The following is a 25,239-nucleotide window of genomic DNA, read 5'->3' on the forward strand; positions in this document are numbered from 1 at the left end:
AAATAAAAATATATTTTTAACATTTGACTCCGTACTTCCGTTTCCGCTAGCTTGGGAAATACCATCGACAAAATCATCAATGGGTGGAATCCTGGGCCATACCATTATTTCCAGTCTCTCTTTTTTTCGGTCTTATATTATATTGTGAATTAGTAGATTAGTAGTTGTCTTTCCATTATTTGTTTTGCTTTTATAAGTTTAATATATATATATATATATATTAAGAATAACATTAAATATATATATATATTCTTAATGTTTTCTACAATATACTTAAACTCTAGGAAAATACATTAGGCTTCACTGTATTAAAATCTGTGCATGTCTCCCATCACAGTTAGTTAACAATGGTCTTTTCTGTTTTCATTTTGTATCAGTCACATTTTTGCCAATCTGTATTTCCAATTTTCTTATCAATATTCTGTGAACTAGAATTTAACCTATACAGTAAAATGTAATGTTTCCTTATTTAGTATTATTTCATAAATAAGTTATCTTTGATTTGGCTTTACTTTATTTTGTATCAAACTTTTCATGCCATTGCAATGCTGAAAGGCTTTTGTTAGAATATAGAGAAAAGAGTGAAACCAAATATAGAATTCTGTTGATTCCGTCTTTATTTGACTGTTCAGCACATGCACAGAAGGACTGTGTAGCTGCATGGGTCTAGCTTGTGTAATCTACCTGCATCATTAGTACGTCCTTCCTGTGAGAAATCTCCTCAGCCTTGTTAGCAATACAACACAGCCATCACACCACCCCTTCCGCCTTTCCTCCTCTCCGAACGCAAAGCTTTAAATCACAACGCTAATCCTCGTGAACAGTATTTTTAACTTGCGTTTGGACTGAAAGAACAGCAATAGGATTAGAGAATCAGTGAAGAGGCTGAATCCCTAACTCATGCAGTTGATCTTCTTGCATGCTGAGAGACAAGCACGAGAGTTTTGACTTTATCTTCATTTCAACCTGCAAGCAGCACGTTTTAAAGGACAAGTGCGAATGGAGATCTTGTGGAATGCTGTTGTTGTTGTTTTTCTCTGACTTGGTCTGAACACAGAACTTTTTTCTTGGTTTGTCTTCTGAGAAACAGAGACAATGGCGAATATAAAGCCTAAGTTGAAGGTGCTGAAAAAGCGCCGCTCGAGCCTTTTTGCGACCATAAAACGGGACATGAGTTTTTCTCAAAGCATTGAAGAACAGGACTGCGAGTTCCCTTTTTCGCAGGACAGCTCGGTGAAACCATGGACGTCTATGGACAACCTTGATGCTCCTGATGAGAAAAAACCACCAAAAAAAGAACCGAAAAAAGAGGCATCGAACCCAATGATATCAAACATCGTCAACCTTAACGTGGGTGGAAGGGTGTTTCACATCCCAAAACATTTGGTCCTCCGACACCCAAAAACCAGGATTGGTGTCCTTGCCCTCTGTGATGATCCAGTCAAACGCCTGACGCTGTGTGACGATTACAATGTTCAGAACAACGAGTTCTTTTTTGACAGAGATCCCATGTTTTTCCACTACATATTCCACTTTTACTGCAGTAATGTCCTGTGGGTGATGGATAGCCTTTGTCCTGTCAACTTTGAGGAAGAGATGTCATTCTGGGGCCTGAAACTGAAGGACACTCCAAGGTATGCTGCAGATCCATAATTGAGTACTCGCTATGTGCATTGTGTAGCTTTGTCTGTTACTGTTTGTGTGTTTCAAATGTGGTTTCTAAAAATGTTTCTTAAATCTGCTCAGGTGCTGCCGTATTTTGTTTGAGGAGAAGGTGGATGACATCAGAGACCAACTGAAGGTCAACAAGGAGCTTATTGATGAGATAAAACCTCACCAGGACGATGAAGGTTACAAGGCCATGTTTCTTGGAAACTTTCGGAAGGCCCTCTGGGACTTGATGGAGAATCCCTACTCCTCGCTTTCAGCCAAAGCATTTGCTGTGTTTTCCAGCCTCTTTGTGCTTATCTCCATTGTTGCCATGACAATGAACACAGTGAAAGAACTCAGGGAGTACAAGCTCGCCGGGAGAACCTACATGGAGTGGGTGGAGATTAGTTCAATCCTATTCTTCACATCTGAATACTTTTTGCGACTATTCACCACATCCGACATCAAACGTTTCGTGAAGAGCGCCCTCAATTTTGTCGACATTGTGGCTGTCATGCCCTACTTCTTACAGCTCATGTTCGAAACGTTTGTTATAGATGCAGAGGACATGAGTGCACAGGAAGATTTGAAGGCCATGGCAAGGGTCAGTAAAGTCAGCAAGGTGCTCAAGGTTGTCAAGCTGATGCGTATCTTCCGTATCTTGAAGCTCGCCCGTCACTCCACCGGCATGAGGGCCTTTGGTTTCACCATCCGCCAGTGCTCTGAGCAGGTATGGAGGAATAGCACACAGATACATACATACAAATACACACTGTGGATAATTAACTGAGGTGACACACAAAGCAATGATTTTGTAATATTGGAAGGATGAAGTCGCAATATTACAAGAAAATGTGTTGAAATTTCACTCGGTAAAGATTTAAAACTGCAACAAATGCCCCAAAACACGACAAAAAGAATACATCTTTTGTTCCACATCTGCATGTGTTCTCTAAATAGATTTTTCTATAGTTCAGCATGTTAACTTCAGAAGATGATGACAGGCTAAAGTTTAGTTTTTAACTTGTTTCCTCTGTAACCAAAAGTCAGTTAATGCAGGTTTGGTGTTAAAATTGACAACTTGGTTGCTCAGGAACCTTTAAAGATTTATGGAACCTTTAAAAGTTAAAAAATGAAAGTATCTCGATGTTTCAATCATGTTAGAAGTTCATCTCATTTAACAGCATATTTATCAAATATATGATTTACATAATGTTAGATGCTTTTCTTTTTTTTTTTAACCATAATCTCATCTGTTTTTATCCAGGTATGCTGTCTGTTTCTGTTCATTGCGATGGGCATCTTCACCTTCTCTGCTTTGATGCACTCTGTGGAGGTGGATCAGCCTGGGACACCATTCAGCAGCATACCGGACGCCTGGTGGTGGGCTGCGGTGAGAACGATAAACTTCACGTTTGCCTCAATGCAAAATAACAGGATTGTGTTGGTATCACGGCTATGGTCAGACTATTGTCTTTTTTTTTTTTTTTTTACAAAAACACATTTTTAATGAACTAACTGGATTCAAATATTTAAATAATCAAGGTTAGTTTTTTCACTTCTTAGATTTTCTCTTAACCTTGTAATGAATTAGGTAAAATGGGATTAAGCCATGGTTGATACAACACAGTCCAATCTAATTTGCACTTAACCACATATTCATATGATGCTGGGTAACACCTGAATTGCCTCTCATGTTTTTATTACTATGAACGGACCAAGAATTGGAGGATTCAACCAGCTCTTATGACTGCTACTTAGATTCTTCCGGATCAATTAACTAGGTTATGGACTTTGCTAAGCTGTTTCGCTTGACAGTGCTGAGGAGACTGAGCAGAGGCTCATGGGGGGGGGGGGGGGTGTCAGCATGATTAAGCAGTGCAGTGGATTTCAGGTGTCAAGGATTAGGCCTACTGGGATTTGCTGCTGTCTGCCTAGTCAGACCAAGACAAGAGTGCACAGGACAGCACAGAGTCATGTCCTGTGCTATTTTTGTGGATCTACCAAGCCAGGCCTTGACGATAGAATTACATATAAAGACTCATTGTGTAATCTCCCTTTGTGAATGAATAGTTGGCTAAACTGAGTTTAATATAAGTCTCTCAAGCAGGACAAATAAGACACAGCCTGTTTTATTTGAAAGATGGACACAGGATTTTTAGAATCTAACAGTAAATGCATCAAAAACTGTATGTTCATAGTCTTTACAGATGTGAAGAACCAAGCAGTGTTCAACTGAAAAGCTTCTGTCTCGCCCTTTGTCATGTTGTAAATCACTGATCTATCACCGTCATCCGATGGCAGATCTCTTACAACAGGGTCAACATGGAAAACAAATGTGTTATCTCCCACAAAGCTAATTATTTTAAGGGGTTTCATGCTGTATGCTCACATCCTCACCACAAAGGAAACTAGAAGGACACTCAGTGAAGCACAAACCTCCGCCAATGCCGAGCAGTCCTCTCATGCAACCACATTTAAATTCACTAGATTTTCTTTTGGATCTCCACCAGATTTCACACACTCATAGATATCAGTCCCCTAAATGTCTTTTTTCCATCAAAATAAATGTTTTATTCTCTGGGAAAGCAATGAAAATATTGAAAAAAGTGTCACAATGTTAAAAAAGGGCCTGGAACATTACAGCCTGTAATCAGAAAAATGGGTTTAGTATATTTTGTTATACCTACTTAATTAAGAATAAAAGAGATGCATTTTGACATTTCTTCTGATGGTTAGAATACATTACAATTTTACAAAATTTGATCATCTTGGCCTCAGTGCTGCTATACATCATCAGCCTCTCTCTGCTTCTTTTCACCCTCATTTGAGGACATTTGTTTTTGTATTTATCTGGTGGCAGCTGTCAACTGATATGTGTCTAATCCTCTATAATACGCAGTAATGTGTCTCATTCTCGACCAGACACTGATTGCATTCGAGAGATGGAAAGTGTTGCGGTACATTCCTGGGAATTAATTTAATCTTGCTCATTCTCAACTTGCAACCCGCCGAATGATCAATGAACAAAATATTTAGATAGCAGCAGCAGCAGAGTACAGATCACTCATTCAACATGGCTCATGTTACTCTTCTTCTTCCCGCAGGTGAGCATCTCCACTGTGGGCTACGGAGATGTCGTCCCCATCTCCTATCTCGGCCGCTGTGTGGCATTTGGCTGCATCTCGTTTGGCATCATCCTCAACGGCATGCCCATCTCCATTCTCTTCAACAAGTTCTCCGACTACTACGCCAAACTGAAGGAGCAGGAATACACGTTTTCAAACACGGAGCGCACCTTCCAGCTCAGGAAACGCCTGAGGCGCAAGTTTGACAGCTGCTATGAACCCCAGCCAGACAACTCGGAGGATGAGATACACTATCGGCCCTGCGGAAGGCAAGAGATCCATGAGAGCGAGGACTGAGAGGAGCTGCAGTGTTGCATACATGCTAGCCCTAAATGGCCTTATAACCCATGGGTCTAGAAAGTGTAAGAACCCATCTGCCTCCAACCCAGAGTGTGCGTGATTTAAGATAAACAGTCTAAGCGGAGTAAATGGAGGCAGCAGCATTAAAGTTGAGATAAGCTTTAAGCCTCGACTTTACGGTCAGTTGCTGTTTGCACGCCATGGGTGATGACTCTGTCAAATGAGACATGATGCTGCCACTGGACAGCTTGTTATATGTTTCCAAGAACAGGAAGTGGCTGGGACTAATTCTGACCCAACTGAAATAGATGTTTGACATAAGGAGGTCAAGCAGTAACATTATCAAGGAAGCAATGTTGTACTGATCACTTTTAAGGAGCGAGATGCTTGTGAAGAATTATTCAAAGTGCTAGGCTTGTATAAGATATTGGCCAGTAGCTGGTGAAACATCACGTTGGACTGTGAGTTACCATCTACCACTGTTTTGAAACTAAGGAAATACAACTGTACGAACAAGGAAAATGTCTCAGATCTACATACACATGCAAAAAGTTCAATATCACCATTGCAAAGCTCCCATGTACAAAGTTTTATGTCAGACGAGTGTCATTCCTGTGTCATTTTGTTCTGTTCGGTCACTCGACTGTATCTCAGTGGGAGGAGGGATGCAGCTGTGGGCGTGTCAAGAGCATAAGTGTAATTTTGTTGTAAGGGATTACAAGGATTTGTCCTCGCGCCGCCTGCCTGTTCAGTCCGGAGCAGAAGTAGATAATGTCCAGGGCTATTTTCATCCAACGCACAAAGTGCTTACAGGACACTTTCATGAATGACGGCAGATCCATTTGTTTCAGATGTAAGCCTCTCAAGCAAGGAAATTAAGATAAGAGACGATGGGGCTTATAACTATCAATGAGCATGTGAGTGTGGCCCAATCCCTGCAGGAAGTGAGAAGTGAGCTCCATGGTGTTGGACTGTCGACGTCAGGATCAATCATGGTCTGGTCCTGGAGTCAAAACTGTCTCTGCACTGTGCTGCTGGCTGGGTTTAGCTCTATGGCTACGCACATTAAAGATTCGACATTTTACTCCTTTTTATTAAGCTTATATACAGTAGATCTGTGAGTTCCTCTACACATGTCTTCGTCTCTTATTTACATTTAAAAAACAAAGTGTAGAACAAGGCCCCTTTAAACCGGTTCCTGCTCTAGACCACAGTTCTTTAGAGACCAGACATATTTAAAGTGTTGATCAAAGACATTATTCCATCCATATGAAACATGATTAAAAGCAGTTATGTATGTTCAATGAATTTTTGTTCAAATTACCAGTACATTACAAATGCTTCCTTGTTTTCCTCCATGACTAGACTTTGTCCATTCGTGACACATTTGTCCAATTTCTCTGAGTCACTGAGTGAAATTTTGTACATGCACAAATGTAAATGTATGAAGGTGATAAAAGCTGCCATGTGCAAACAAAAGGTGTCAAAAGAAAGACATTTTATGATGTGTATTTTATTTTATAGGCAATTCTCTCTTATTTATTTTGCAGAGTTGAAATCTGTGTATTACAGTTACTGTAAATAATACTGTAAAATGTGTCATTATTCTTTCTTTATTGTGCATAAAAACACACACATACATCACAGGCTGGACATATTGAACACAGATGTTATTATGTATTGAAAAGTATACTTCTGAATTAAACCAAAATAAAATCTTCTCATCACACTCATTGTGTCATTTCCTTTTAAAAAAGACTCTGTGTGTGTATATTAACAAACACTTGTCTCATTTGTCTGATGGAGGACGCTGCCTGTCTTATAGTGTTACAGGATAAGGTAATGGGACAGATGCCAGTGGTTTAATTGTGTTGTCAGCGTCAATTAAAACTCAACAGTACTGAGAAGTTCTGTCTGTCTCATGTGACTCAGGCAGGACTGAGTGGACAGGAATAAATGCACTTAAGAAACCTCAGGGAAAGATCACACACACACACACACACACACTCACACTCACACACACATAGGAAACAGATGAAGCTCAACAATGTTACCAAAACTATTGCATTTAAAATTCTTATATTTGATTCCTAATCTTTCACTTTCTGCACTATTAACTAAAAAGATTTGAGAGCAAGACACTCCTAATGTTGTAGTATTTTTGTGTTCAGAGGAAGTTTTTGTTCTTCGACTGAGGAGAAAGTCGAAAAGCCAAATTCATGTCTGTGTAAAAAGGCTGAGCCGTTATGGCAGGACAGATGCTGTAATCTTACACATCCAGCCTGTTTCCTGAATGCCGGCATGCAGCCGAAAAATCCAACACGGGGGCGACAATATGCCAGTTGGTTTAGTTCAGTGTAAACAAGCAAGGGCGGCACAACAAGACATCTTCTTCACGGCAATACAGCAGGGTCTCTGTATGAAAGAGCCTTAAATCCCTGTAGTGCTGAGAGAAACTGTAAAGTGATAACACTCTGTGGTTCATGATTTCAACAGGCCTCGTCCACATTACAGCCATTTGATCCATTGTTTATACACAAATACTGACAAGTCCCGCTTTAACCTTTATCATCTTTAACAGAATGGTCCTGAATGCATACCTGCACCAAGGCGCAACAGTCCCCTCATGAAACCACCTTTGAATTCACTTGATTTTTTTTGAATCTGCACTAAATAATTAGTCTCAAGAGATCAAGAAAAATGTTGAAAATTGCCCACAATGTTAAAGAAGGTGCTTCCTGATCCTGAGTTCTTCCCTGACCCGTACGGTATTCATCCATTAAGTTTCATGGTAATCTGTCCTTGTAACTAACTAACAAACAAACCAACAAATGGACAGGGGTGAAAACATAACCTCTTGTCTGGGGGTAAATACACAAATAAGTCAGAGTACATGGGAACAGTCACTTTGTATTGTTCCAGAGAGCCATGGAGGATTTAGCATCTATAAATGTGTTGTCCTTGAAGTGCAAAACAAAAAATAACATTTCGGTTAAAAAAAAGGTCAAGATTACATTTCTGAAAACAAATAAACAAATCAGAAATCAATGGGTTTCCAATTTAAATTCATAGTAATTATTTTCCTGGAGTCAGACGAGTCATTAGTGTAGTTAATACAACATCTGTAAATAATATGCAGATGCACTAACTTGATTATTATGCAAATAACGAACAGCATTGATATTAACCCCCTAAATAAAATAAATAAATAACAAGAGAAGCAAGGGAGACTTTTTCACCTCGACATCCTGCTGCCAGCACACAGCAGCTGAGAGCAACAAACCAAACACTACTCAGCAGTGATATCGTCAGTAGAGGTTAAAAAGCCATGCATCGCCAGAGGAACATTTAGGACATGAAAGGGCCACCGTTTATGTTTTTCGTGGGTGTTGGGAAAATGTTCGTGTTTGGCGTGGAGTGAGCATGTGCGTGTGAAGAGTTGCATCAATATCCTTGACGTCTTCTTGCCAGACGCACTCTGTTCTGTTCGCTCCCATCCCTCAAGATGTGTCGAGATAAGGTGCAAGAGCCACTCACATTCAAGGAAAAGAGTTCACCGTAATAAGATGATTTATGACTCACGTAGATTCTGATATATGAAATAAACAAACAACCAAATCTGCATTTAGCATCTAAAGTGCTTGAAATCCTTCTTGGTTTTTCTGCTCAAGCTCAAACCTCTGTTGGGTTCCAGATGTTCTTATGAGGCTCTTATGAGTATTTCTTTGCCTCTAATGTTTTTAAACAAGCGTTAGTGACTGTAAGACCAGATTTTTACGAGGGTTTCATCCTTGAGGGGACTTCTCATCAGTCATGCTGAGCTCTGGATCAGGACATGCTTTTCCCTCGTCAAGGCCGAATACATGTCTCGGGGAACCTGCGGCCTCTGCATTTTTAAAATTGCCACGATGGGCACTGCTCATTCACTATATAAACCCCCTCGAGTTCACCTCATAAGTCACAGATCCTGTTCTCACACCACAGCTCAGCTCTCACCGGACCGTCCACAGTTCCTGACCGACTCGAGGAGCAGTGACTCGTCGTGCAATGGCTGCTGCAAAGTTTTTGTCTCTGCTGGTTGTGCTCGTGGCTGCAGTGTGTGCCGTCCACGCACAGGAGAGGATAAAGATGTGCGGGAGGGAGCTGATACGTTTGGCCGTCTCCGCCTGTGGTAACTCGCGTCTGAGGAGAGACATCCCCGACGTAGAGCTGGACCAACATCAGCCCATCACTACTCACTGTGAGTACTTTAGGTTACATTTCTCTACTTTGTTGTGGCCTCTGCATTTGAAGGATTAAGTTCACTCCAACTTGAAGATTGAAGACTATTGTAGGACACACAAACTTATTAAAATACAAAATACTTTATAGTAACAGAAGTGGAACATATTAAATTAATTAAAAGTTGACCTGTGTGCGTGCTCAGCTCAATGACAACCTTTTTAGGAATCCCCTTGGAAACATGATGATACATCTCAAGGTTTTAATCCAATGACAATAAGTTTCTGACTAATCTTTTCATTTGTCCTTGGAGTTTCACATAAAGTTTTCCAAATAAAAATGAGAAAATCCTCTGTTTCTCTCTGCTCACCACATATCTCTGCTTCTCATCTGCACAGGGAACCATGATGTGGACGCAGAGGGCGTCCACATCCCTCCAGAGTCTGATGAGAAGAGAGACGTCCCCTCCCTGGCCCCTCACTGGTTTACCCTGTCCTCTAGGATCAGACGAGTTGCTGGAAGAATATCGGACATTTGCTGCGAGAAAGGATGCAGCATGAAAGAGCTGATACAGTTCTGCTAGATTTGGTTTCCGACTTATCACACGACAAAATAGCATGATTAACTGATGTGGCCTGTGCTGCAAGTTTGTTTTTGTAATTTATTCACTCTTTATCACTGTAGAAAAAATATGTGTTGCTCTCAGACTAGACTGCAATAAAGCTTTTAATGATTATTAATGAAATCTTATCTGCTGTGATTTCTCTGCGTTTTATGTTTTTTCATCAGCGTTTGTCTGTTAGTTAGCAGCGTGGATGGATTACTGCGATACTCAGTGTGAAGAAGAACCCAGTTCATCCTGTTGCAATAGGTCACAATATTGCAATCCAATACATTCATGATAACGATCAATATTCCTGTTACTGAATGTCAACATTGATAAGTCGTTAGTGCTTACTGTGTGAATTTGTACATAATCCAATGAACTTTACAGTTTAGTGATAGGTTACATCAGTCACCTCTGGGGCCTCTAGTCCACACACACCAGGCAACACAATCACACACCAATCAACACTTGTCAATCCTGCACTAAAAGTCTAAAAATCAACACTTATTAACACTGTGTTGTTATTTCATTGTCAATTTGTATAATTAAAGCTGCAGAGAAATTAACCTTGAAACAGCAAATGGCCTAATCAAACTAAATCACATCAACAGGAACACATGGAAACACAGACACACACACACCCACACACACACACACACACACACACACACACACACACAAACTCAGAGGCATAAACTATGCTTTTAAAGACACACACTTGAATGATGGGACAGTGTGAGTGCAGTTTACAGCTCTCTGATTGCACTAAATCGAATCGAGGCCATTGGCTGAGTCGTTCAGCTCTGAAATAATCTGTGTCACCCGGCCAGTTCCTCACACTGAGGGCTGAACAATTCTCTTAATGGATAATCAAATGTGTTGCTGATTATCTTCCACTCTTTGTTGCAGATGTTCATAAATGACTCCTAATAGCAAAAGTCAATCAGCCCAGAGTGTCTGATTGGTAAATTGGTTTCATTTGGGGAGGGATGGATTGTGTTGTGCCTACGATTGGTTTTAATGTAATTGGTTTTATTAAGATGAATTTAGATCGAGTCGGACATAGAACATTCTGTTCGGATGGTTTTTAACAACCGTCTGATCATGTTTTTTAAAACAGTTGGATACGTCTGGCAAACTGAAACATGAAGCAGGTTTTACATACACTTCACATCTGTCCCTCATTCTGTTGTAACCATTCATTCTGTATAGTGGCAACCAGTAAGTGAGTACATTGATAATAATAACCATAACAATGATAATTATAATAATAAAAATCAAGTTCCGAATTTATGATGAATTAATTAAAAATAAATGCTAAAGTGCACATGCATACAATGTGGTATTGATTATATGTTTATTGCAGGGGAAATGAAACGTCCAATAAGTTAACTGCTATAGTGTCAAATAGATGAACATTCAGGGCAACATAGAAGAGGAAGACATTTCCAAATGTAAATTAATTATTGATAATGACCATTTGTTCCAAGGAAATTCCTCCTGTAGCAACAAATCCTCTATGATTTATATTAACAGCAACATTTCTTCTTTTATTAGAGACAAATTCAATCAGTTCTTCCAGGTAACTTCAAAAAATTCATTTCAAATTATGATAAAATAACACACTTGCAGAATAAATGAAATATAATATTGTTGATGATAAAAAAGAAGCTATGTACCTGCAATAGATAAAATGCAGAATTGATGCAGTGTCTCATAATGACCAGCAGAGAGTGACAGATGGTTGATTTTAAATGACACTTACTGTTCCTACCACTGAGGAGCTGCTACATCATCCTGCCAACATGAGGAGGTTTCACTGTTTCTGTACCAAGTTCAATCAGTTTTTATTTCTGCCACGTTTCTTCCCTGCCGTGATCATCACTCTCTCAAAGCTCATTACTGTAAATTGCTCAATCACCTCGACTGATCCTTTATCTCTTAATCTGACAGGAGACATTTGATCAGAGGACACTTCCAGGCCTCAGCCCATCATTATTCAGTCCCAACACCAGATGACAAGACAAGGCCTCTTTGATGGGCCTCACCTCCTTGTGCCTGTTTTGTTTCAACTGAAAAGCTGCTAAAGCGAATAATGAAAACCCAATCAGAGCTTCTATCTGTCTTTCTACCTCTTTGTGTTTAGTTCCAGTACGCAGGGAAGCAGCAGGCCAGAATGGCACCTTCGCTGAGTGCCAGCAGAGCGGCTACACGGCTTACACACACATGCAGGAACACACGTGAACAAACACTGGGAACACACACACACACACACACACACACACACATGCAGGGCAGGAGAGAGGCAGGGCGAGAGAGGAGAGTGGACTGGTGGGTGTCAATTTGCATGTAAATGAAATGGCTCTCAGAGCTTGTTTCCAACAGTAAAAGTATCAAGGCTAAAGATGCTATATTTGGTGTATGCGTGTGTGTATGGTTCATGTTGTCTTGTGTGCACTCTACAGGACAATGTACTGTGTGCATGCGTGCTGAATAAATGGTGTGCATGTGGGTGTGCAACACTGGGAAACCCATCTGAAGTCACTTCTTACTATTCGTTTTATTTTATTAACCAGTAACACATAAGTACGGAGCCCCTGAAGTCCTGAAAGATGATATTTTTTTCTTGTTCCCACAAGATAATAACTTGTGTGCGCCAAGATAAAAAATAATGATCGTCTTCTGAGACATCAGTGGCTCCGTATCAAACACAATACTTGAGAAATTAACAATTTCTTAAAAGCTACTAACGCTACTTACCATTGTCTTCAAAGCATCGGCCAGTCATACCTTTACTACGCAGATATTAACTCTGTGTGCACGACTTCTTTATCTTCTTCTCACTAGATAATTTCTTTTTATCTTGTGGGAACAAGTGTACACACAAGATAGTGACAGTGTGGCATTGTGGGCCAAATCTGGGCCTAAACAACTGAGCTCTGTGTGTTTTTGACTCTGAGAAAAGTGCTTTACAAATAAACTGTATTTACTTGCTTACCTGTTTCCTTTGTAGATTTCACTCTGTGAATGGGAATTATCTCATGTTATCAGATGTTTGGTGACAAATACCAGTGTTTGGCCATCACCTGGTGCTATTTTACAGTTCAGCCAGAGGGAGGCAGAGTGGATTGTTGCCGCACAGTTTGTTTGATCATTAATGTTCATGTAGTTTCTGTCAAGATGACATGTTTCCAATACTGATCCCTATTGATCCTCTGTAGTCTTCAACTATAAGAAAAGCCTAGAGTTGTATATTTCAATATATTTATTTTACATCATTTTTTCAAAAACAACTCCCACAGTCAGACATTCTGATTGGTTAGGTTTCACTGGACAGTCTAGATTGTCCACATAGGTGTGAGTGTGGGTGTTTCTTTTCTCTATATGTTAAATGAGTGGTATGGATGATGGATGGATGGATAACTTCTAGAATATTGATGTTGTGAGGAATCCCTCTGGCTGGTGCACCAGCTTTACAAGTGGCCAGGGTATTATCTGTTATAGGAAATCCTTAACCCTGATATCTGCTTACATTATTCAAGAGTGACTCCAGAGCCTCACATCACTAACAAATGCACACGTAATGAGCTAATTTTGATTCAAAAGAATAATGAACCCACCACAGATTGAACTCAGTCCTGAAGCTGAATTTCCGCTGCTGCCTGTTCCTTATCCATGTCTAATATCTGTCTCTTAATATATATTGTTGCATCTTTCCATCTGCACCATCTTCCACTGTGACGTGACGGCTCTGTCTTTGGCTGTGCTTCACAAGATTCGGATGTTCTGACCAGCAGTGACAGCTTCAGGAGCATTGTGTGCTCAGACACTGCTCCCAGGGGAAGAGGAAGAGGAGGACAGAAGTTCCAAAGGAGCTCTCTCTGTCTTGTCGTCTCTTCATGTGCTCTGATCTCTCATCTTCGAAGCTGCATGGCTGGAATTAGCGTCTGACTATCTTTAGCACCATGACTATTTGATTCTAAAATATCATCGACAACATATTTAATCCTATTTGTGCAGATGTCTGTATTCCAGCCATGCTGTGACTGAAAACACTTTCTAAGACAGTCATTATTGTAAAAGCATAGTATATTATCTAATAGATTAGCGGCTGCCAGGAGAAACCACAATTTATGAAGACTCTTAAAATATATTATTAGAATAAATCTCTATTATAGCCATATATAAAAGCTCTGTACTGTGTGTTTTGTGCTTAATAAAAAGGATTTGTTTGGCTACTGTGGCTCAGAGGACACAGAGATCATCACTGGACAGTATCGGACGACTTTTTACTTCATCCCTTTTCTCATCAGTGATCGTCACATTTGTTTAATTATTCGGCCATTTTACAGTTGTTTTTGTCATCATTCTGCTGCTTGTTTTGGACCTTTGGAAAGACTCACCTCTTGTTGGGGAGCTTGGGCCTGGGCCCCTTTGCTGGTCGGTTTTTTTCAGGTCTCTCTTCAGTTGCTTATGGTGCAAATCGTGATGGTGAGGTGATGTTTCCTTTATTTGTCTTTGGACTTTTAATGTATTTTTGTGAACCCTTGTGCTGGAATAATGTTGAATTAGTGGCATTTGGAATATAATCTCCTTGTGTTTTGACTTTGATTTTGTATATTCGGATTTATATCTTTGTGTGCAATTTGAGTTCATTATTTCACATTTTACTTTGAAGCTTCTTTCCTTCTGTGTCTCTCTAACTTTACTTCCTGTGCATGTCTGGTTTCCTTACCTGTGATTGTCCTCAGCTGCCTTCATGTGTCTCACCTGAGCTGAGTAACTCCTGCTTTCTTTCAGTCTCTGTGCTTTCCACTCTCCTCTGTCAGTTTGTGTATTAACTTCCCTGGATTTCCACATGCTTCAGGTTTGCTGCTTGGTTTTTGTGTGTTTCAGTTTTTTCTCTCTGAATTGCTGGTTTGTTGCTGCCTGTAGTTTCTCCACCAAGCAGTTTATGTTTGTGTCTGTGTGTCTTAGTTTGCAGGTTTATTTAACTACTTCAACAATTTCCACGAAGTTTTGTGCAGGGGTGAGACATGACCCAAGGACAATTAATAAAAATTGTTGTGTGGATCAGGATCTGGTTCAGTAAAACAGGAACAGTTCTGAGTTCACAGAGAATAATTCATTAAAAAAATCCCACATGGGGACTGACATCTATGAGTAGAGGCTATTTGGTGTAGATCCAATTAAAATCTGGAACCAGTGAATTTATTGGGGGACTGTTGGACCTTGGCCAAGGTATGTGCTCTGCTGAGTACCATTCTGCTTTAGTCTGGGACTTTTAGTTTGTCTGTTTGCATTTATTTCCACACCTATGTAATGGAAAACTTGCATATGAACTTTGCTTGAACTGTCTGGCATACGTGCAGAAGGACCTTTTACTGTTTTACCCTTAACTATCCAATGCCATGACTGTTGCTATGCACTTGGCAGATGTAACCTCAGAGTTCATGTCCTTTCTCGATGAGGATCCTCTTGTTGACTCTGCTCTTTGCAGTAGCAAACTTCTTCTTTCTTGCAGAAGCAAGAACAGACAGCTTCCAGTGTTAACCAGACTACAGGTGGCTTCGGTTTTTCATGCCATTACTCAGAAACAGTTGTCTCTTATGTTTCCTGTTTACCTGACTGTATACAACCTTCTTCTTTCCATATTCGGGGTTGTTCCACTGTGTGAAACCCTCTGCAGAGCTCTATTAAAGACCCGAAGATAATTCTGGTCTGAGAAACTCTTTATTTCACATCTCGAGATAAATTTCCGCCACACCTACCTGCTGTTTTTTCTTGCCGGAAACACAAAACATTTAATAACTTTGTATATTACATTTGTGGCATTCATAGTTTATTTTGTATTCATAGTTTCATTTTTCCTTAGGTGCAGACTGAACATAGCTGTTTTTTTTCTTAGTTACCTTCCAGCCCCATACAGTCCATCATGTGTGTCTTTATGCTTCTCTGTCCAGGGACAGAATAAAAGCACATGCATGCAAACACCACACACACACATTAACTACCACCACAACCTTGGGGCCACTGGGCTGTGGTGGAGCTGAACTAATAGAGCTGAGCTGGTAGAGGGCAGTGTGGCAGCAGCAGCTAAACCCACTGCAGGAGGGTTTTCTGCAGCCGCAGAGCTCGGAGCCTCAGAGTAGCGCAGGTAATGTGATGCTCTGTTCTGCTGCTAGCGGCCAAATCTGATGATGGCTGTGTTAAATAATCTATAGTTTGGTGCATTTATGAGACTGTTTTGTCAGATTTTCTGGATGGTTATATTAAAATGAAATATATTCTGAAAATGTTTTAATTGCACTTAACTTATACCTATATACATGTGTTCTCCTCAGCTTTTAACTTGTGTGTGTTTGAATCCAGTTATTAAACTCTATTTTGCTCCAATGAAACTTTTGATTCACTCTTTTCAAAAAGCCAAAAAAATCTAATTTAAATCAGGGCAGAGTAACCGCATTTAGTCCAAGGAGTATTTTACTTGAATTTGATAACATACAATGAACTGGCACATCCCATAATTTGTGTTCAAGGATTTGCCCTTAATCATCAGGAACAATTTAATTATTTTTATATTGGTTATTTACAAACTTTATGTTGATTCTTTTAATGATGGCTTTTTACCATTTTGTCTTCTTTAGCACCGTAACTTTGTTTTGAAAAGTGCAATATAAATCGTGTTTATTATTGAGATGAGGCAAGAAGTCACCTTGACACACCAGTTGTGAGTTTGTACCTTTAGCTTGCTCAAAGATCATGTCAATATAATATATACAACACATATTATTCTGCTCCTGCTGTTTTATATCTTCCCAATGATATAGATTCAAATCCAGATTACTTAAACTTCTGCATTTGGATTTTGATTACAGGTAAAATAGGATTTTTGCACCTTTTCTTTCTTGACCTTCTGTCAACCTGCCGTGAGTGACTCTGGTGCTCTTTTTTTTTTTATATGACGATTCCACTTTGACAAATCTTTTTCACTGTGTTTTTGCCAGAGGGTGAAAAGTTACATGACATTTCTTTCTTTTCCGATGGTTTCATTTCTCCAGCACCTCTTGCAGAGCCCCTTATGTGTGACGTCATATCTGGGATGTGATGACACTTCCCCTCTGATGCTGGCGCCCCGACTCAGCAGTTACTCATTAGAAGATTGGTTGAAAAAAATATTGTCCAGACCAAGAATGATTAATTTAATCAACCGTCAGGATTTTCCTTTCAAATTAAATCATACCTTCATTCAACTGATTTTACATAGAAAAGAAAAGAAAATGACAGGTTGCATGATTAAGGATGCAACTTTGAAGAGAGGGAGTCTGCAGGAGATGTTTCAATATGACTTCAGAAAACCCTCTGATGCTGCTCAAAATGCTACATCTGCGAGTATGCTAATCTGTCGCTTTTCTTTAATTTTTACATTCATGCATTTTATTCACCTTTTTCATCTACAATTTAAATATTTGCTCACAGTCGTGGTTCTGTCTCTTTCTGTTGACAACCTGACTATTACACACATGAAACCGAAAGCTAGTCACTATTGTATTAGAAAACAAGAGTGAATTGATAAGGTTGAAGGTTGTTTGTGTGTGAATGAAAAAGTGTTGAGGAGAAAAACGAGACGGGGCAGAGACAGCAGTGGGCAGGCCCAGAAAAAACGATTACTCCAGCTGCTCTTTCACAGCTGCTCCCAATTGCGCCGTTGCTCCTCTTTCTCTCCCTCCATCACTCCCTCCATCCTCCATCACTCCCTCCATCTCCTCCCTCCATATACTCGTGTGACTGGGCTGTTTGTAGCTGGCACTTTGGAGACGCTGCTGTGAAGATGTAGGAGAGGATTCTATTTGATGTGACGGCAAAACATTGTTAGTTAAATGATGTAGTGGAGGAATCACTGCTTTTATTGATACACCCATCACTTTCTGTTACGTGTATTACAATTTCAAAACATTGGTTTCGTATATTCAGTTTGACACTCACAATAAATATTGTAAAGTGAAATCAAACGTATTCATGGCTCATGCAAGTGTGGATGAAAATACACATGTTTGTGTAGCTATTCTTGTTAGGACACTGCACTGGCTTTCATCCAAAGTCTCATTCTTAACTTTAACCATCATCAATTCATACATTTCAACCCAACCACTATTCACATATTACCATCTCAACCATTTATGTTTTGTCTCATTAGGTTTCCATGGCTTCAGAGGACATCGCATTGTCTTGCATCATCTCTGGTTCAAAGTAAGTCAGTACATTTGCTTATCTTACCTTACCTAAACCTCTAACCCTAACATCACTATCCTCTTAAAATATAACTACACCTTAAAGTTTACAGATCTTTATGGGGACTTGAAACAAAGTTTGTTTAGAGAAATGTCCAGTCCCCAGAAAATGGGAAAATCCTCTTCCAGTCCCCCAACACACACACACACATGCATACTTACATGCAGACACACACTTGCTGCCTCCTTCAATATTCCTGTCACTGTTATCAGCCGGGTCCATCTCAGGGGGAGGCTGCTGTTAAAACATGAGCAGTCCATTCAATACACTTCACCTAATCAGGGCTAAGCTGCTTGTGTATCTTCCCGCTCTCCACCCCATCAGTGTGTGATGGAGACAGAATGAGGGTGCATGGGTTTCCTGGCAAGCTGAGGTGCATGTGTGTGTGGTCGAGAATGTCCGAGCACTTGTGTTGTTGTGCAGAACACTCTGGGCTTTGTTTGCCTCTCTCTCTCCCATTGTATGTGTGACTCAGTGGGACACCTAAGCCCAGAGGAGCAGGACAACAGCAGGAACAGTATCTTGGTACAGCGAGGCAGCTTTTTAAGAAATTGAAAAGCTGCTCCGTCACTTCCAGTAAGTGGAACCGTTAATGAATACAAGGACTTCATAGTTCAGGGTTTGGCCTCTTCTGTGGAAAATGTACCTGAACTCAAAGAAGAGGATGGTGTAAACACACTAAATGTCTGCTCCACCGAAATCAGTTAAATCAGTCTTAAGTCTCCTATTTAACATTAGAGTTGAATCTCAAAAACAGTTAAATCAGTTAACTTAACTTAAACTTAAACTTCCTTTATTGATCACACAAGGGGGAATTCTTTTTACACTTATTTTTCATTTTATACATGCAGTTTAACCCACAATCCCACACACACACACAGATGGCTCAAAGATATGCAATTTTTGGAGAGAGATGGTAGAGTGACGGGCAGCCTGTGAAAATGTACACACTGTGAAAATATGTGGCACTAGAGGCCTGGTACAGGTGGAGCAGTGGCTCCTGTTGTTACTGGTTTGTTTTGTGGTTAATGGACATGAGGAGGAGAGCGCCATAGAGCAAAGTTATGCAAAACTGAATCATGCAGTGAAATTTATATGCTTCCATGTTGGACTCTCTATTCCCTGAAAGGTCAACACTGTGAAGACGATTTGCAACTGTCAGAGGTCAATACATTCAAACTATGCAAAAGATCAACAAAATTAATTCTATGTCATGAGCGTTACAGAAGATTTCTGCTCTGGTACAAATAATAAATAATATGCATATTTGTCCATGTTTTCTAAAAGTTTACAGATATGGACGATACAGACAAAAACAAAGCAGTACCACAGGAAATCATGGGGGGGCAGTGTAGCCCATAGCGCACTTTAATGGATATATGCGGAACAACCATGCCAATGTAAAAAGTATGTGTACATAGAGGCAGTGTACATTAGCCTTTATATTTAAAACCATAGACTGTATATAATGTAAATGTATAAACATATCTTCACTTTCTCCCACTATCCAGAAAGTAGTGATGTTATGTTTTGCAGACTCTGTTTCCACATGTCACGATACAAAGTACTTTAATAAAGTCAAGATGTCTGACAACAACATTGCAGACACTGGATAGTGATCCAGTATCACAATATGTACTCGTTCTGTTTTCTGACCAGATAATCGGTTACTGCAGAGCCACCTGCAGCTCCCTCCACGAAAAAGGACGACTCTTGTTTATTTGCAACTTCCACCGCCTACATCCACCCTCAAGCATGACAGAAATACACCCCCCCCCCCTTTTCCCAACCACCACCACCACCACCTCTGGCTCATTTTTATCTCCTTTGCCCTCCCTACTCCCCCTCCTCTCCACCTGCCGCCACATTCCTCTGTGTAGGTGGACACTCTCCTCTTTCCCACTCCATCCATCTCTCTTCCACTCTTTTTTTTTGCTCCAGCTACCCTGCCATGCATAATTAAGTTTGGAGTAGAAGAATATCCCCCCGCCCACCTTCCATATTTCTCGGATTTCTCTTCCTCCGTTTTTTCTCCACATCATCCTGTCCTTCAGTCTTGCTCCTCTGAGAATAACAAAGGTATAAGCTGGCCTGGGAGCGCTGGACTTTTTCCTTTTCTCTTACTTCCCTCCCTCTTTCCTTCCTTCCTCTACCTGTTACTCTCCTCAGGCCTCCGCTGGGGCTTAGTGCCAGGCCTGTCTTGTTAAGTGATAATGTTAAAATGCTAAATCACACCACCACAGCCGCCACTGTCACCGCCTCCCTCTCTGCCTCCTTCTGCGAAGGGTCTCTGGTTTCACTTTGCGCTGTCATCCTATCCAGTCGTGCTCATCAATACACAATGCAGGAGCTCCGTCAGCCAGCGTATTTCTCTCTTAGCGTTAGACGAGGTGATGTTTGGGGCCTGACCAACGCCATGTTAATGAGTCTGAAGTATCAGACTTCCTTCTTTCCTTCAGTTTCATGTCTTTTTCATTTATTCAGCAAGTAAAAACACGGGGTCAAATTCTGATGGTCTGATCAGTTTCACTCCCACATTCTGGCTCCTCAGTGAAGCGTATTACAGGAGCAGTAAATTTGAGACGCTCTCAGAAGATCTATTCATGTGGTTTATCGCTCTTTATCACTGTGAATGTTTGTAACTCAAAGGAAAATTCTTACTGACTTAAGACACGCTGCAAATATTTTAATCACTTTTAAAATCTTGAGCTGCTGACGCACTTCTTGGATCGCTGCCACCTGCTAATGTTTTAAAGCAAATACCCTGCACTTTAATTCACTCTGTTCATTTAAAACCAGTTATATTGAAAGTATAGCTTTTGCGTTTTGTCAGTCATAATAATAAAATATAATAGGATGGACAGTGTTGGGCAGTATCCCATTACAGTAATGTAATTACTGTTTTCAGTTGCATGTGTAGTGTAAGGGATTAAGAAAATTCAGTATTTATATCACAGGTACTAATCCAGCAACGCTCCATTACTGCAACATTGTCAGGGGTCGGCTTGTTTGGTTCATTACCAGGAGATTGACATTTAAAGGTACAATATGTAACTTCTGCCACTAGGGGTCTCACAATAAAAACAATAACAAAAGACCTTGTTTGATGACATCGGTAAGCAGCATGGGATCATGGGAGTTGTTGTTTTCCTCCTTTGCAGATAAAAATCTACCTGAATGGGGCAAATTATGTTCTCGTATGAGGTAATGCATCAAAGTTGTATTCACTCTACGAAGCATATGGTAATGAATAACGAGATCCACTGTGAGGCACTAATGGAAACAGTAGAAGGAAAAAAAAACTGCAGACCCACATACTAGCTAGCGTTGTGTTTTTCTTTCTTTGTATGTTGTTCAGAGATGTATTGAAATGAAACGTCCTGTTACCTTGAATAAAATGTGGTATTTCTCTGGATTTTACAGTTTTTGGAAACATCCTAGATATTGTAAGTACACAACAAAGTAGTCGACAAAACATATTACATAGGTCAAGTTGTTTTTAGACATTTTAATGAAGTTTCAGTTTCAGCCCTGTCTGTAGGGATTTGTGTTAACTTGTCAAAATCTACTTGACTTTATCTTGTTTGATCGCAGGTTCAGTCTTCAGCCCCTAGAAACTAAGGGTGACTAGATTGCTAGCCTCTGCTGTTATATTACTTTTACACACGGTTGTCCATCTTATTAGCTAATGTATTTTCCAGCAGCTACTGTACCATTGACCCACTGGTGGCCCCATCACCAGCTTTAAGACTTTATAGGATTTAGACTGGTAATGTACCCGACTGCTCAGGCATAGCCGGCATTAGGGTTGGATATCAGTGATTCATTACATAGGCGTGATAAAGTTGTTCCGCATGTCTGGACTGTATTAAAGTATATAACATTTTTAGCAAAGACACAGTCATAATCCTGTTCTGAGGCATACAGCAAAATACGACATAATGTTATGCAAATGCAGTAAAATGTGACCATTAACTCTCCTCTACTGGAGTCTGTCCAAAGAAAACCTTAACCGGAGATCAGATAAGTGTTTATTCATGATTATGACATGTATCTAGTAGCCATTAGCACACAGAGAGGCGGTTCCTGTGTCAGACATTTCCATTGCACTAATTTGAGCCAAGCCTTGAATATAATCCAAGACCATCTGTTGGGTAGGTCCAACAATATGCTAATTGGGATGTGGCAATCATTTCTATTTACAATAGGGGGGTCTACTATGTCACAGATCGATTTACAGATGACTTGAGTCAATATAAAAAGTAGCCTGTGGTGAGCACCTACAGTACTTCTTGGTGAGGACAGTCTGTTGTCTTTAATAAGCACAAACATGTCATGCCACTGTGCTGTTTCCTGTGAGAACACAAGTTTTTAGATGCTTAGTGTTTATGTGAGCCTTAAATTCATGTTGCTGTCATTTAGAAAATGTGCTCTATATTACTGGAGACTACCTGTAAACTAAAAACATTCCCCCCTGATTTTAAAAGGAAATTAAAAGTTGAGAACAAACAATGGACCATTCAATAACAAAAGAGGAATGTCCTTGAATCTGATGCAAGGATGTTTTAATCTGAAGATAAGAACAAGCTGATGTGCTACAGCTCCCAATAGACCAAAAACTAAGCAAGAGACAGATCAAATACATAATGTAATCACAAGGGTCTTTCTGTTAGCTTAGCTTAGCAAAAATACTTGCAGGAATTTGCTTATAATAGTTATGGTGTTGCAAAGAAGAACCCAGTAAAACTACCTGTCATTTTTGCACTAATTGAAACAAAGATAATATTAATTATTGAGGCTGAAAAGTGCTGATTTTCTTCCTTTTCTGCCTTTATTGAAAGCTGGAGGTGGTTTCCTATATATAATACAGATACTAAAGTAATAATGGAGTAGTGATCAGTCCACCCTCTTCTTTCTGTGGAGGGGGAAACTGGTTAAAGTTTTCCGCCTCATGCGGGTGAATAACATGGGGCTTGCTTCATACGTTGCTGAACATGTCAGTCATATACAGTGAAACACTCTTGCAGCACGCCAGCATCAGTTACTCGCGTCCAAACCTTCCTGATCTTGATGCAAATTAAAGCAATGATGTCAACAAATCAAACTTTAACAACACTCTTAAATAAATTACACTGAGTGTGTGGATTCTGTTTCAATCCATGTTTTCCGACAGTTTTGCCACTGCGCGTTACATCTCCAGCAAGAGCTTAAGTCAGTTTCTAAAAAAAGGGCCGACTTGACGGAATGGGAACGTTGTCAAAATGACCTCAATCTTTAACTCTTCTCTTAAAGTCCCAATCAGTCGTTCTTTTGGACTATATACACTGAGCAATTTCCATATGCATCACTGAGTTCCAGAGGAAAACTAATGTACACTTTTTGTATTTCACTGGTGATCATGAAATCACATCTTTTATAGCACCTGAAAACTTTAACAAGTTTACTTTTTGAATCATTTTATATATCTGACTTCCCTTTTTTGCCTTTGGGTCACCTATTTATTTCAGTTGTATCACATAGTAGGCCTGTAAGAAATGAGCAAACCTGAGAAAGATGCCCACTGACAAATATATGCTGAGCAATTCCATATGGAATTATTCATTCCCCTGCACACAGTTGCATATGTGACGTAGAGACAGCCCAACATAAGCATGGATTCTATTTCGTAACCATGCATAAATATGTATGTACAAAATCGGACACATAGCTTTCCACCCTTCCTTGACATCCTCAAACATAACTAAAAAAAACCCTAAGCCCTGAAATCCTCCTCTTACTGCCGCAGCTTTGGAATACAATCCATCGCAGCTCATGATGAAGAACCAACAGCTGTAAAATCCAATTGGAGGTTTATGAAGATAGATGGAGAAGAACGCCTCTCTCCGCCACCCCTCTCTCTTTCTTTCTGTTATACGAACACACAAATACAGACTTGCACATGGACACATTTTCCTCTCGCTGTTACATGAAATCCAGAATTACACAGGATGCTGCTCACAACTGCGAGGGAATCTTTCGGCAGCCTCGGTTTGGTCTCAGTGGGCAGCGCTTCACTGCTGAGTGTGCAGCCTCGCTCTCCTTGGCTGGGGGAGGCCTCCTCTGTCGAGGCATTATCTGCTCCCATCTAATATTCATCAACTACTGGGAGATTGGTGACGACAAGTCGATTTGATAGGCTAACAATGCACTGAGGTCGTCTGTGTTGTTGTGTGCGCATGCATGGATGTGAGTCTACATTAACGAGGTATAAGCAGTGCACACATGGCAGGGCATGTGCTTGATGGCACCATGAATTTAATTAATCACTACAACACTAAACAAATGTATGAATAAGATAAATTATATATAATGTATAAATGACAGCTTGCAATCATTATTTAGCAAATTAAAATAAAATTGCCTTTTAAATATAAATGTTAATTTCTTGAAGCAAATTAATTTGCTAATAATTTACCACAATTTAAAAAACATTTTTTTTAATTCGTAAAGGCAAACTCAAGGGCATGTGTGTGTGTTCTATTCTACTCAAAATATCCAAACCGACAGAATATCAGGTATAGTGCTTACAAATGAAACTACGCTGCCCTTGTTATGGGTGTGTTAACTTTACTTCTCCCATCAGGGAGCACATGAACCCAATCAAAGTTACCAGGAGTCTCAAAGAAGTAAAGTTAACTGACCCACAACAAGCCCTTCTCTCAGGCTGAAAGAACACGCTCTTGAATAAAGATAGTGAAGCCAACAACATAGTAATGGCGACATGTAAAGGATCAGGATATGAACTGAAACTGAAACACTGTGGGGACCTAAATTGTCTGGTGAGCCCTTACAAATATGCAAATACATGCAAACACCATGTGGTGGGTATTATAAGGTTGATACTACTCTCTGCGACAATGCTTTTATATCACTCTTAATGACCAGTAAATGTTTTTAGAGAAGTTATATTGAAACACTAAAAAGATTGTTGCACTCTGGCACTGCTTAAAACTATTGTTTTCTTATAGGCTTTGTAGGAATGAGTGACAAACACAAAAAGTA

The 25,239-nt window shown here is 40.0% G+C and overlaps 2 protein-coding genes across 2 annotated transcripts; both read left to right on the forward strand.

The window, feature by feature from the left end:
• The first annotated feature begins 539 nt into the window (after nucleotides 1–539).
• On the forward strand, nucleotides 540–6,807 carry LOC109638082 (potassium voltage-gated channel subfamily V member 2). Its single transcript, XM_020100874.2, has 4 exons — nucleotides 540–1,634; nucleotides 1,747–2,380; nucleotides 2,918–3,043; nucleotides 4,758–6,807. Exons 1-4 carry the CDS (start codon nucleotides 1,096–1,098, stop codon nucleotides 5,073–5,075), a joined length of 1,617 nt encoding a protein of 538 aa, XP_019956433.1. The 5' UTR covers nucleotides 540–1,095; the 3' UTR covers nucleotides 5,076–6,807.
• Nucleotides 6,808–9,049: 2,242 nt separating this feature from the next.
• Nucleotides 9,050–10,034, forward strand: insl3 (insulin-like 3 (Leydig cell)). Its single transcript, XM_020107278.2, has 2 exons — nucleotides 9,050–9,318; nucleotides 9,698–10,034. The coding sequence occupies exons 1-2, from the start codon at nucleotides 9,126–9,128 to the stop codon at nucleotides 9,880–9,882; spliced, it is 378 nt and encodes a 125-aa protein (XP_019962837.2). The 5' UTR covers nucleotides 9,050–9,125; the 3' UTR covers nucleotides 9,883–10,034.
• The last annotated feature ends 15,205 nt before the right edge of the window (nucleotides 10,035–25,239 follow it).

Source organism: Paralichthys olivaceus, chromosome 16, assembly GCF_024713975.1.
Source record: "Paralichthys olivaceus isolate ysfri-2021 chromosome 16, ASM2471397v2, whole genome shotgun sequence".
Taxonomy (NCBI): Eukaryota; Metazoa; Chordata; class Actinopteri; order Pleuronectiformes; family Paralichthyidae; genus Paralichthys; species Paralichthys olivaceus.

Coding starts and splice junctions, on each gene's coding strand:
- LOC109638082 (XM_020100874.2), top strand. CDS start 1,096: ATGGCGAATATAAAGCCTAAGTTGAAGGTGCTGAAAAAGCGCCGCTCG. Junction 1,635..1,746: donor AAACTGAAGGACACTCCAAG/GTATGCTGCAGA, acceptor AAATCTGCTCAG/GTGCTGCCGTATTTTGTTTG. Junction 3,044..4,757: donor ACGCCTGGTGGTGGGCTGCG/GTGAGAACGATA, acceptor TTCTTCCCGCAG/GTGAGCATCTCCACTGTGGG.
- insl3 (XM_020107278.2), top strand. CDS start 9,126: ATGGCTGCTGCAAAGTTTTTGTCTCTGCTGGTTGTGCTCGTGGCTGCA. Junction 9,319..9,697: donor TCAGCCCATCACTACTCACT/GTGAGTACTTTA, acceptor TCATCTGCACAG/GGAACCATGATGTGGACGCA.